Source organism: Denticeps clupeoides, chromosome 16 (genome assembly GCF_900700375.1).
Source record: "Denticeps clupeoides chromosome 16, fDenClu1.1, whole genome shotgun sequence".
Classification (NCBI taxonomy): domain Eukaryota; kingdom Metazoa; phylum Chordata; class Actinopteri; order Clupeiformes; family Denticipitidae; genus Denticeps; species Denticeps clupeoides.
This window is the reverse complement of record NC_041722.1, coordinates 9,102,481-9,116,336: the sequence shown is the minus strand read 5'-3', so window position 1 is coordinate 9,116,336 and position 13,856 is coordinate 9,102,481. Positions and strand designations below refer to the sequence as shown.

Here is a 13,856-nt window from a genome sequence, read left to right as displayed (position 1 = left end):
GATAAATTCTTAATTTACAGACAACGTACCCGCACCCTTACGGTGCTGAGACGCTTGCACACACACCATCTAAAAAAAGAGAAAAATCGTGACAAAGGATCTGTACTATTCACTTTATAGATGCACTTTAAATTAATATGATTGCCCTACAAAATACCATTATTACAACAGCAAATATTCACGTAGTCATCTAATTGGAAAACTTTTCATTTTGATTTTGGTTATGCACCTCTGCATCAGCTCCAATAAGGCTGAGATTTTTCACATCGCAGACGTTATAAGAGCCAGATTTCCAAAGTCCAGGATATTTGTACATGGTAGGCGTGATAAAACACAGAGAACAGTCTATTAAACTGTTCATGTGATTCGGGGCCTCCCTCCTCGGGGCCGTGCAATGGTTTATCAGCCATAGCAGAGACGAGCCCGAAGTAATGTGCGAAGTAGCCCGCGTGTATGTTTACATTAATAACCATATTAAAAACCTGTTTATGCCCCCCACCCCACAGACAGGCTCATTAGCATGGAGAGCAGGAGCCTGATTCACGCAGACGTTCATATTAAACCTGTCTGGGGTCATTACATGCAGGCAGCCTGAATAATTACCTACTCATCTTAAATAGGGGCCTGGCTGTTCAAAAATAACCGCAAGGCGAGATGGACAGTACACACACACTCGCAATTCCTCTACTGGCAAGTTTCTTTTACACACAATACAGTACACACTGTTATATATTACACACACAAATCCAATCTGACACATGACAGACCACATATGCTGTGTGGGAAAGTAAATTAAAAGGCTGGATATCTGGACACCAATTATTCAAATGTCCCCAACGAATGCCCTGAAATTATTCTCTAACATAACAGGAATACAAATAATTGTGGAAATGTAATGTTCTCATTTAAATGAGCCAAACAGGGCTCAGGGAGACACTGCATGCCTTTGCAAATCCTATTTCCAAGTGGCTTTACGTACCCAGGAAAGTTAATACTTCCTGATACTGCCATTACATTTATGCTAAACAGGGGTACCTTCTGGCATTTTTGCATGCCTTGCATATTATTTTATGTATTAAGTCTATTTCTGAGTTTCAGTTACGAGCTTATTTCCCACTGCAGCCCTTGGAATGTATTATTCATGTCTGGAAGACGTCAAGTTACTGTAGATACTACATAAACTCAAATGCTTCGCACTCTCCCTATTACTTATTTAAATAATGCACAGGAATATTTTTGCCATTTTAAATTGTGAATAGACTAATGGAAACTCAATTAGGGCAAATTCCAACACACCTCAAACTACAGATGTCAGATGATGTTCAATATATGGGCATTAGAACCAGTGGAGGAATTAGTTGTTGGGATACTTTTTCTTACATCCAGAAGGTGAAATGTGTTAATTAAGGTTTTTTAAATTATTATTAAAAAAACATTTTCTGCTTTTCACCATTCGCAGCTGTAATGGAAACACAGCAACTTACACAGCTGGAAGCTGGAGTGACACAGATGACCAACTAAATGGGTGTAGCCTGTCAACACAAGTTTCTAAAGTTAAGGACACAGAAACCATTAATTATATTATATTTTATAAACATTAAAGGCTACAAAATAATTCTCAACATCAATTTGCGCTTTCTCAAAAAAAAAAAAAAAAAACAGGGACTTTTTTTTTTTATTTCGGCTTGAAATAAATCAATGCTTCGAGGTAAGCAGAGAGAAAAGATGACCACAATCCTCCTCCTGCGATTCAAGTCATTTTGCACCATGGTGATAACCACACCCCAAAAAATGGCTCATTGAACAGCAACGGTTGGCCAACCACACAAGCTCAACACGTTCTTCAAAACTTAACTCACACACATTTTATACATACATACATACATACATACATACATACATACATACATATATATATATATATATATATATATATATATATATATAAAAAGGTGGGAATTAAAGGTGCAAACAGGATTCCTTAAAGACATTCCAAAAAAATAAGCCACAGTCTGTCTCAACCAAAACAAGTTTGATTCTTACTGGCCGGAATTCACGTAAAATAACGTATGTTACAAATATACTCTGTTCCTCAAGCATGAGCATTAAATAGAAAAAACAAGACACATTGTAGTATTCTAGTGTTCATTGATAAGGCATTAAAGAAAGACAACTAACAAAATGTCTCAAAAACATCAGAGTTATTTAGATGAAAACTATACACATGATGTTGAGTGAATCTTTAAAAAAAAAAAAAAAAAAAAAGGGTCAACAGAGCCCCCAACCTCACTCTCTGAGTGGTGGGCAGTAGAACGCTGTGCTTGTTAAGCTCCATGGATCCACGCAGGCAGAGGGAATAAAAAGTGTGAACACTGCGCTGAACAGTCTGCAGTTTGTCCCCACCCCACACTGTTCCTTGAGAGGTAGTGCTTTACCAGGTGGGTCCATCAGTGGCATGGTTCCCACCATCGCAATGCATGCCGCCAGGTCACAAGGTTCCTGATGAAAGCTGCCACGCCAGCAGATGCTCCTGATGGCATCTTGGTCCTCACAGCTCGTCGTGATTTTTGGTAAGGTCCTCGCCATAGTTGGTTGCCTGGCTGCCAACAAACATGTTCCAGTTTTCCAGAATCTCTTCTTTGGTGAGCATTTGGTCCTACAAAAAGAAGAATCAAAATGAACATGTTGACTGTTATGATTAATTTTAAATTACTGCAATTAACAAAGCCATCTTCTGTTTATTTGACCTATGAATGCATTTTTATTCAGGCACAATCACTATCGTCTACAATCACAGTCAGCAGGGTGGATGTATGTATGTATGTATGTATGTATAAATAAATAAATAAATACCAGGCTATCTCTCTGTTACTCACTGTGTCAATATTAAATATGCATGATAGCTAGTCTAAAGAATTCATCATGACTAATTATGTTTAATTAATTCATTAAATCCCTCATTTTGTGGTTGATTGACAGCCCTAATAACACATTGTTGTTCAGACTGGACTGGGCAAATATTTCTGTATTTGCACTAATAGAACATGCCGTATGAGAACAAAACCAAGGTACACACAAACAGAACTGTCCACTGATGAATGCAGTACATTGATAAATACTGTGCATGAGTGTATCTGATGGCCTACAGCAATACATACTGTACATTCAAACAGGGGTTTTTAATAAAGTGTCCAGAAAGTGCTACCTTGTCTGTGTCAGACTCGTACACCAAGTGTCTGGCCTCAGCCAGAGCATGGTCATAGTCTTGAGGGAGGATCCAGTGTCTAATCTCATCAGCGTCCATCTTGCCGTCCTTATTCAGATCCCGGAAGTCAGAGAACTGGTCTCTCTCGGTTCTGACCCAGTCAGGTTCAGGGCCTCCCTCCTCGTGAGAAAACATGTCCGCTTTAACAGAGAACTGGGGGTCAATTTGGAGAACATTCTAACACGCTGCAATGCATAGGACGAAAAACAACAGCAGCAACATCCAGACAAACTCAACTACATCTTACACTGGATTTTTAGTGGCAGCTCAAAAGCTTTATGGTGTATTTGGTTTCATGACATTTGTCTCTGTTGTTCAAAGCTTCTTTTTTTTTTTTTTGTTTAAAGATGATAATATTTCAGTAAATTATGAATGCATGTGCCAAATAGACTCAAGATAAGTGACCATTTGTATCACATGCTACTTTTGTCTGATGCCCCAGGAGGTTTTAACTGAGAAACAGACAAACGCACCATTCACAAATAATTAGAGCACGAAGGGGGAACATTTTGTGCTGGGATCGGGTCTCTCCATCCATCGCACCACAGGAACGTGCACCCTTTAACTTTCCAGCACTTCATCATATGTCTATGTTTAAATGTAACCTTAAAAAAAACGAGGTGGACGGAATAATGCATAATTATGCGTGATAAAACTTCACTTACCAATGTATTCATCTTCATCAACAAATCCATCCCCATTCTTATCTATGTCTTCCAATGTTTCCTGCGCACCAACGATACAAAACAACATTTTAACGATCTCAGGTTTACTGTTGAGGCAGTAATTTCAATCCAAAATATTGCCCAAACAAATAATAATCAAATTAGATGTAATTTTGCGTTGTATGTAGTTACATTTAATATTATTTTAATCTGTAAGCCTAATGTCAGTTTAGATGTAGATTTGGACAATGAGTAGGAGAACGGCAACAGTGTCTTTACAGAACCATTCTAAATCCATTCCCAGTAGGAAAATGGTCTTCTGCTGGGGTTCTACATGTAATATTTTCAGATGTACTAGTAATTGGATCTAATGCTCCACATCATAATTTGTGCTGCCAATTTCTTATTTAAGACATCATCCTCTCACCCCAACCAAGACTCCATGTAAGGCATTGTTCTTAAATTCAATCCCAGCTACCCAGAGCACTGGACAGAATGACAGACATTCCCAGTAGTAGCCAGGACCTGAGGACCACCTAAAGAGCCTGGTGTGTGTGCAGGTGGAATTTCCCTCACAAGAATCACTATCTCGTTCATATGCTCAAACTCCTCCGGGTGAAGGAAGGCTGTGAACTCTTCTCTCTCAGCAAGCAGGTCTCCATCCAGATCTGCAGCTTTGTACCTCCTCTCATCACGAGGGAGCATCTTCTTGAAGCTGAACTGGTCTGTGGCATCCTCAAACTCCTCAGGGTTGGCTAAACAAACATAAAGAACACGAAGCATTTTGTTATCTGCATTAAAACTATATATATATATATATATATACACACACAACACACACACACACACACACACACACACACACACACACACACACACACACACACACACACACACACACACATTTAAAAAAAAAAATCCTTTCAGTGTCTCACCAAGGTAGTAGCCATAAGTTGCCTGCTTATACTCTTCCCAGGATATCTTGTCATCTTTGTTTAGATCGTAATCTGACCACACCTTTGCCACGTTCTCATAAACGTAGCGTTTCTGAACCCTCTTGATCCACATCTTCAGCTCTTCAGTTGTAATGTACCCATCAGCATCACTGTCAATTCGGTCCACTATTTTCCTGTGACGGAAACAAAAAGAACGGCATAATATCCTCAACACTGCTACTTTCCTCAGACTGTCGAGATCACAAATTAGGACAGTGTCATGGCTTCAGTACATGGTTAATATACTGCATTATTGTCACCATAACCAGAACTTTTCAATGCTGAACTAATCAGAACCTGTAAACACACCAACACCCTAATCTCTATTATACAGATCCTGTGTATCCTTGTCTACACGTTTAAACTGTGCATTCTTGCTAGCTGCTCACGACATGGTTCAGTTTTTATTCTTTTTAATGCCCATAAATACTGTAATATGCACTATAACTGGAGTGGGTTCACTGGCATTTCACCGCCATGTCATGCCCGGACACTTCCTGGTCCATTTAAGCATCGAAATATTATCAGGACAAAAATGTCCTGGGAGCTGGCACGAGTGAGAGAACTTTCCACGAAGGGGCAGCCTATTCCAGTCGTGGATGCCACGTTGTGATGCCTCCTGGCCACTCCCACTTGATACGCTGCAGGAAGGGGCGTGGTCGGGAGTGGGAGCGCCAAAGTGGAAGCCCACGCCCACGTAAGCCAACGTGTGTAGTTGTGGAGAGAAACTTACAGGAAGGATGGGCGTTTTTTAACTTTTTTTTAATATATATATTTCTAAATCAAAGTAGAAAAAAAAACCAACTGCTGCAAAGCATTATTATCCATAACTAATTGACGCAATGGACGTGCATTCTCGACACTCTTACTACCCAAAGGCCGGGTGTGGTTAGCAGGGGGGAAGCCTTACCCCAGTCGTCCCTGGCTCTCCTCGGGAGTCAGCTGGTCGAACGTGGTGGCCTCCTCTTTGCCCAGGAAGGCCTCGTGGTCGTACTGGTGGCTCTGGTTGTCTTCGTGGGGCTGCCTGCTCAGCTCGGGCTGGTGGTGGACCCTCTCTCTCCTCGGGGTGGGCTTCCCGTACATGCAGCAGGCAGCGCACAGCAGCAAGAAGCACAAGAAGCCGCACACGTCCATTTGCGGAGGCGAGGGCGGGCGGGCGGGCGCCTGAAGGGTCGGGAACACGGGGCGCTCTCCTCCGCGAGGGGTCTTCCGAACGCGCCCGGCCGAGTGCCAGGCTACCCGACACCGCCGAGCGCAACCAAACCGCGACCAGCGCCAGCCATTCCCCTCGCCGCTACCAGGCGACGCGCGATGTCAGCGCCGCTGCGATTGGCCGCCGGGCTGCCCGTAACGCGAGACGCCCGCGGACGCCACGTAGCAGCGCGGCGGGGTTGCCAGGTGTGGAGCTGATTTTTACGGCTGTTTGCTTCTGGAAGTGTATCTGAAGTGTATGGGGGGGGGGGGGGGGGGGATGTATCAATAAAGATAAAATAATGCTACAAAATTGCATAGCTATACGTCCTCTATTAAATTATTCAATAAAATGCTTTACCTTCACTTGTTAAACAATCACAACATGTACAGTACAGGCCAAAAGTATGGACACACATTCTCATTCAATGTGCTTTCTTTATTTTCATGACCCTTTACATTGGTTGAATCTCACTGAAGGCATCAAAACTGTAAATGAACACATGTGGAGTTATGTACTTAACAAAAACGGTGAAATAACTGAAAATATGTTTTATATTCTATTCTTCAAAATAGCCGCCCTTTGCTCTGATTACTGCTTTGTACACTCTTGGCATTCTCTCGATGAGCTTCAAGAGGTCGTCACCTGAAATGGTTTTCCAACAGTCTTGAAGGAGTTCCCAGAGGTGTTTAGCACTTGTTGGCCCCTTTGCCTTCACTCTGCGGTCCAGCTCACCCCAAAACATCTGGATTGGGTTCAGGTCCGGTGACTGTGGAGGTCAGGTCTCCACTTTTTGTTAAGTACATAACTCCACATGTGTTCATTCATAGTTTTGATGCCTTGTAATGTAAATGGTCATGAAAATAAAGAAAACACATTGAATCAGATCCAAATTTTTGGCCTGTTCTGTACATAAGGGTGGTAGTAGCCTAGTGGGCTACCACACCAGAAGGTTCAAATCCCACTTACTACCATTAGCAAGACCCTTAGCCCTATGTTGCTCTGGGTAAGGGTGTCTGATAAATGCTATAAATGTAAATGTACATTTACGGCATTTAGCAAATGCTCATATCCACAGGGACATACAGGGACAGTCCCACTGGAGACACTCGGGGTAAAGTGTTTGGGAGGGTTGGATGCCTCTGTGGTGTCCATGCGTACTGCCATGCTGTCTTTTAGTAGAATCTGGTGTGGTGGACTAAGGATGTAGTGCCTGGCCCTTGTTGTTCTGATGAAACACATCTGAAAAAGAGGATTAAATCATAGGTTAAGATTTTAGGAAACAGTAGGCCTGATAAAATTTAAGTAATGTGTTTCCCTGTCATATATGATTTCAAGTTGTTTAATGTAGGAAATTTTAGAAGCAGTGCACTAAATCACTAAAGTGTGTATTCTGTCAAAAATGCTCCCTGGTGGACCTGAGAAGATCACGGCCTCCTGTCAAATTGGGGGAAGGATCTGGAGATTGTACAGGAGTAAAAAAATACGTTATTATGGCAAACAGACTAGCCAGGTCATAGAACTCACTGTCTACCTACTGGAAAGGTCAAACTAGGCTTTACCTCCTACGTAGACTTTGGTTCATTAGTGTCTGCAACTCCATGTTGAGGATGTTCTATGCACCTGTGGTGGCTGAATGAAAGTGGCAGACCAAGTGATCAGGAGGGCAAGCTCAGTACCAGGGATGGAACTGGATGGTCTAGACATTGTGGCTGAGAGGCGAACAGTGTGCAGTCTATCATAAACAATGCCAACCACCCACTCCACAGCACTATGGTGGAATTGAGGAGCTCTTTTAGTCACACACATACCAGCAAAGAAAATCCTTCCTCCCCATCAAATATTGCAAAGTGCAATATTTATGTGCAATAATCACAAGTTGAAGTGAAGTGACCACTGCCCCACCACTGTTCACTATGTATATACATTATGTACAGAACTTTGTGTGTGTAAGCAGATCCTCATTGTCTATTTAGTTATCTTTAGTTCTCTTATTCTCTGTTTTATTGTGCATGTATCCTATAAATTTATGCAAATAAATGTAATCATTTTTTGTTCTTTGTTCATTTCTTTACACTGTTAATTTTTTTTTACAATTTATTGCTATTCCTGTCTGTGTGTGTATGCAGTTAAAACAAACATGACTGATAATCTTACTGAATAAAAACCATGCGGTGCATGACAATCTATTAGGAAACATTTAGTATGACATAAGCAATAATATGCAATAAATACGAAATATATGCCTCAAATCATACACATATAAAACAAAATGTTTGTTTCTTGGCTAACTCTAGCTTGCCAAATTCATGCCATTTTGTGCATTACCTGGTGTTACTGTGCAAAAGATGCATCACTGATCGTATTAGCGGCACTGAAACTAGCAGAATAAACCATTTGTGTCATTTAATAAAGCACATTTCTATATGGTCTACTTATGGAAGGACTAACTTAACAGAGCTAGGAACAACTTGCTGACACTGTCATCTTTTATCCTCTTTAACATGCAGGAAAACATGGCTTTTGTCATTCGGCATTAGCATAATGGATGAACACGGGCCGCTTTTTCTGCATAAACCGGGCTATACAGTATTTGATTATAAACGAGCCCAGGGCTAGTGGCCTTTTTAAAATGAACGGAGCGTTAATGTATTTAAATTAGATTTACTCGGTCAATTTAAATCAGTGTGCTGTGGAAAAAACTCTTCCTTACGAAGTGTTTGACCCCAGCCGCTTTCATTATGAGTCCACCGTCTAATGCTGCCTGACCTGGCTGAATGTTTTCACGGAAAATGTTCATATTTGCATATCACAAACAGATCGCGACTTTCTTTTAACACAGCTTGCACCTTGTGGCAACACACTAACAAACGGACAGAGAGTGATAATGTAAGACTGTTGAATCGACCAGTGAAGGCTGCAGAGTCCGTCTTCTCCTCTCGTTTTCGCAGTGGGTGATTTATTGATGATAAATTCATTCATTAGCATACTTAACTGCGCAGACACGCCTTTACACTCGGTCATAAACGCACTGAGCAGGGGACAACTCTGGACCATAGTCAGTGACATTTTCGCTTTCCTCTCTGCTCTGATGGCCAGAACCGAATGTACTCGGTGTCTGCAACCGGTATCTGCGGGATCCCTTTGTGTCTGGCAATGGGATGCAGGGAGTGGAAATTTGGAAACCGAGGCTACTAATGACTGTTAAGAAGCCACATTTGCAATAACACAACAGCGCAGTAACCTTTCTCCACATAATTAAATGTCTGAAAGGTCCCAAGTTTAATTAAGTTGGCAAATTATTGCTAAGCGTGAGCGTGGGTAGGCTGGAGAGCGGTCCAGTAAGGCTGATACTGGTAATTACTGCGAGGGTTTCCAGTGAACACCGCGCCCAGCCAGCACTTGCTCTCTCCGGGCGCCTTTATGCATGACTGGGAGTCGAAGTCAATGTAGCAGCACGTCGCTGTCGAGCGCTTCTAAATTAAAATAGGTTTTAAATGAGGGGAATCAACAGGGAAAGTAATGGCCGAGGAAGCGTGTTATAGAAATAAATGGTCTAATAGTGATATTGGTGAAGAGAGTTATGGATCACTGTGTGGCATATGGATTTCCCTGATACATTTGGCACCACCAGAAAATGTGAATGTTTCAAATTTGTATATTTAAGAATAAACTTAATAAACCTATGGGTAATTAGAACACAATCCACAATCAAATATAAAATTATGATTACTTTAAACAAATAAAGAGCAAACTGATTAACAATAATCATGAAAATAATAAACAATAGTAAATGAAATTGTTTTAATTAAGGCCATTGTGGTTGATTTACTGGTATTTTATTCGATTTATCAGCGTGATATTCTTCACCGTGCTTGTTACTCTGCTTGCATCACATTTTTCTCTTGTTGTCACTTTGTAATCCCAATTCCAAAATTATGAATATTGATGTCAACAGGAAAACTGTATATTTTATGTGAGTATCTATGATTATGTGAGGTTTGTGTCTCCTCATATGGCTGTTGGTTCAGTTTCAAGATATCTCATCTTGTCCCTTTTCCAAAAAGGGGTGTGTGTGTGTGTGTGTGTGTGTGTGTGTGTGCATTTGGCTGCTTGGGCTGTTGTTCTTGCCCCTGCAGCTGGAGCTACCAGGGACAGATGCTCCACCGGCCCAGCCCGCTGTCTGCTCTCGTCCAGGAAAACGATACGAAGAGATGGCGATGACACACGTGCCTGCCTCCTTCTTCTGACAGCTCTGGACCACATACAGAAAACCTCCACTCTGTTCCAGATTCTGGCAGAAGATGTTATCTTAACTGATGGATTGCGGGGTATGTACACATTTACACTGCTGGGTTTTGGGGGGTTGGGGGGGGTGGGAGACTATGACCGAAAATTCTGAGAAAAGTCAGAATGTGTTCATGAGTATGTCTGGCAGACAGCGGTATAAAGGGCAGAGGAAGGTTAGCATGTGTGTGGGTGTGTGTCTGGTTAAACCGGCAGCAAAGCAGATGGGAGAGTGCAGGTGCATCCGCGGAACAGACTGGCGCGTGCCGGCACGCCAGCAAGAGCGGGTACAGCTGTGGTGTTTACACTGGAGCGCACCGCCCGCCCAGAACATAACTCGCCCCTTCCCGCCGATCCGCTAACACACTGTACACAGCAACAGCGTGCTTTCCGTCAATCGAACCATGCAAAGACACGTGATCAATGACAGGTTTCAGAATGGCGGAACGTGTCGATGAACCTGTTGCAGTGATTTAAACTGAGATTAGGGCATTTCTGGTCTGGCTGTTGGTTGAGGTTTGCCTTGGCAGATGTGTGTACAGCTTATGGCAACTGGTTATATGCCGCTATGGCAGTTGAGTTTGCCCACTAGCCTTGCCTTACAAAAGCAGCTCAGCCAACTGTCTCATGTGGACATGTCAAAAGGTCGTATCCTAAAGGAAAGGGTTTTGCTGTGTCTATGTACCTTGTTGTTACTTACTGAACTGCAGAGAATTTTTAGCCAGGCTGTACGGTAAGTGACGTGGCCTCACACCTCCAAGGTTGTGAGCTCAAATGCCGACTTGGACCTTGTGCGTACGGAGTTTGGATGCTCTCCCCATGTTGGCACAGGTTTTCTCAGGGTACTCCGGGTCCTCCCACCATCCAAAGGCAGCACTGGGTGGACTAGCGACTCTGAATCGTCCATTGGTGTGAGTGTGTTAGCGAATGATGAGTGTGTTTTTGCCCTGTTTTGGGCTGGTACCCCACCCTGGGTGTGTCCCCGTCCCTGCGTCCAGTTTCACAGGATGGACTCCAGCAGCCGTTGCACCGAGTAACAGAGATTAAGGACACTTAATGAGTGAGTTTGTGGTTCCAGACTCATCTTCTCTATCGAATCTGTTTGCATTTGTATGTATAAGGGACATTAAGGAAGAGTGAGCGAGTAACAGAGGGAAAGTGCACGTTTCACACATCACTCACGGCCTGCCGCTGCACTCGCGCCCTCCGCAGTGACAGCGGCTGGATTAAATCGCCTGTTAAATCGTGCACAGCTATTTTAGGTTTCGATAAAAACATGGAGCACTTAAGGCTTGCATTTAAAGCAGGGACCTGTCAAGTAAATGGCAGCCTTCTGGAAGGGTAAAGTGGAAGTATTCCTGAGCAGTCTTCTGTACTACTGACAACTGCAGCCACAGTACTTGCAACTTGCATGGTCAGAAACATGCCGTCAGTCTCCTCGATAAAAATCCTCAACAAAAGCAATTAAATTAGTTATTATGCAGACTGTGCAATGTCCCAGCCCTATTGATTTTGCGAGCAATAAAACATATACTCACCTTACTGACACTATGAAATTACATACGGGCTAATAACAGATTTGGCTCATTAGGCCGAGACAGAAAGTAAGAATAAGTCTCCATGCGTGTGAAGGGAAGCAGTCAGCGTACGAGGGTTTAAATACTCACAGGCTATTCTCTGCACACCTCCCATCTTGTGTGATTTCAGAGCCTAAATGTGTTCATTAGAGGAGAAAATAAAGATGAACCTCTCTGATGCCTTTGACATTTTCGGTCTTCGCCATCCTGCGTTTAAACTGATACTCGTTGTTTTATCATCAGCTCTGTTCCAGGGCAGCATTTTCCTTCAGTCGGCTCCCTGCCTCCATTATTCACCGTGCACTGAGTTGTAAACTTAATTTTTTAGGTCCTGTGTGGTTACTGGTGCTCCTATTGGAATGTGTTACATTCATCACCGATACAGAACAGTCATGCGAAGGAAGAAGAGGTACTTTGAGATCAAACCACCTTCCAAATGGATCAAATGCATGTAGGGATGTTTAATAAAACAACCTTTTGTGTATCTTATATATCAATCCATGAAATGGATTGTGGGCTGCATGGCCCATGTATGCTCTCCCCATGTTACCGTGGATTTCCTCCAGGTTAACTGGTTTCCCCTCACTGTTCAAATGCATGCACACCAGTGGGCTCTGTGGTGGGCCGGCGCCCCACCATGGATCAGTGAGTGCGTGAGCGGATGGAATCTGGTTCTGTTGGTTTTCAGTGCTCTTGTATATGGATGAGAAAGTTTATAAAGTGATGAGAAGAAAATAGTCTTAAGTAATGTTGATTAATAAGAGCTTATTCAACTTTTGCTCAGCCCATGACCAGAACCACCCTGCCAGAACTATCCCGGCATGGAGACCGCAGCCTAGAGAGCAATGATATGATAAAATAAACAAATAAATAAATAAATAATCCTGACAGGTATAAAAGCTTTCTTACAAATTGTCGTTTTGCTCATGTCTCCACTGCATATATTATTTTCCAGTGATCAATAATTCATAAGCAATTTAAAATACTGTTTTGGAAAAAAAGTGTGGTCTTTGACCAAAGTAGTTTGAATTGTTAATCTTGTGGCTTTTAGAATATAGAGCACTACAGAGATCAGTGTAAGTAATCGAAAGTAACTTAATTTAATTGTTTTGAGTCTCAGAGGTTATTTTTCGTATTTTGAAAGTAGCTTAATTTCTTACTTTGCAAGAATGTACAATAAATGCACATTATCTCCCTAAATAAAAATACGTATATATCCATCTAACTCAAAAGGATTATGGCTAATGTTTAATTCATTAACTAATTCATGAATGAAATTATTATATTAGCTAATATACAATGGTGTACATTAGTACATTCATCTTTTATTCTATTATAAGTAAAAGTCCTCCCTTTAAAAATACAATTTGGGCAAATTTAATTACTGTGGTTTATTATTTTCTATTATTATCTTGCTTAATCAACCAATTGTTATTAAAAAGACTGGCACTTTTAACAGAATATCTTTCATTTGTCAGATGTTCATTAAAATGATCATAAAAACAAACTATTAAAGGAAAACCTTTTCCATAACTGAAATTCAGTGACTATTGAGTTATAAAACAAAGTTTAGTTAAAAACCTGGTCAAGTCAAATTTACTAAAATAGGACCTGGTGTTTGTATATAAATTCATAAGTAAGACACGTGTGTGACGTCACTGGGCGGCGCTCGCAGTTTTTGTAGGTGTGGTGTTTACCTGCTAAATTTATAGCTTAATCTACTGCACTAAACAAGACAGGAAGGTATATTTCTTAAACAGACATAGAATTACATGAAATGGCCTTACAAACAGCATCCTTATTTAAAAAGCTGTTAATATGTCTTATATTATTTCGTCAGAGACGGAAAAAAACCCAACGCGTTATTAAAACGCA

The 13,856-nt window shown here is 41.6% G+C and overlaps 1 protein-coding gene across 1 annotated transcript; it reads right to left on the bottom strand.

The window, feature by feature from the left end:
* Window positions 1–1,665: 1,665 nt before the first annotated feature.
* On the bottom strand, window positions 1,666–6,283 carry rcn1 (reticulocalbin 1, EF-hand calcium binding domain). Its single transcript, XM_028956576.1, has 6 exons — window positions 5,836–6,283; window positions 4,866–5,059; window positions 4,507–4,685; window positions 3,931–3,991; window positions 3,206–3,405; window positions 1,666–2,656 (listed from the first exon to the last, which is right to left on the bottom strand). Exons 1-6 carry the CDS (start codon window positions 6,057–6,059, stop codon window positions 2,549–2,551), a joined length of 966 nt encoding a protein of 321 aa, XP_028812409.1. The 5' UTR covers window positions 6,060–6,283; the 3' UTR covers window positions 1,666–2,548.
* Between the last annotated feature and the right edge of the window lie 7,573 nt (window positions 6,284–13,856).

What these genes read in the sequence shown, in the direction of transcription:
- rcn1 (XM_028956576.1), bottom strand. Translation starts at nt 6,059, where the DNA reads ATGGACGTGTGCGGCTTCTTGTGCTTCTTGCTGCTGTGCGCTGCCTGC. An exon ending in AACTTATGGCTACTACCTTG is followed by an intron (nt 4,686 to 4,865) that starts GTGAGACACTGA and finishes ATGTTTGTTTAG; the next exon opens with CCAACCCTGAGGAGTTTGAG. An exon ending in TGAACGAGATAGTGATTCTT is followed by an intron (nt 3,992 to 4,506) that starts GTGAGGGAAATT and finishes GTTGGTGCGCAG; the next exon opens with GAAACATTGGAAGACATAGA.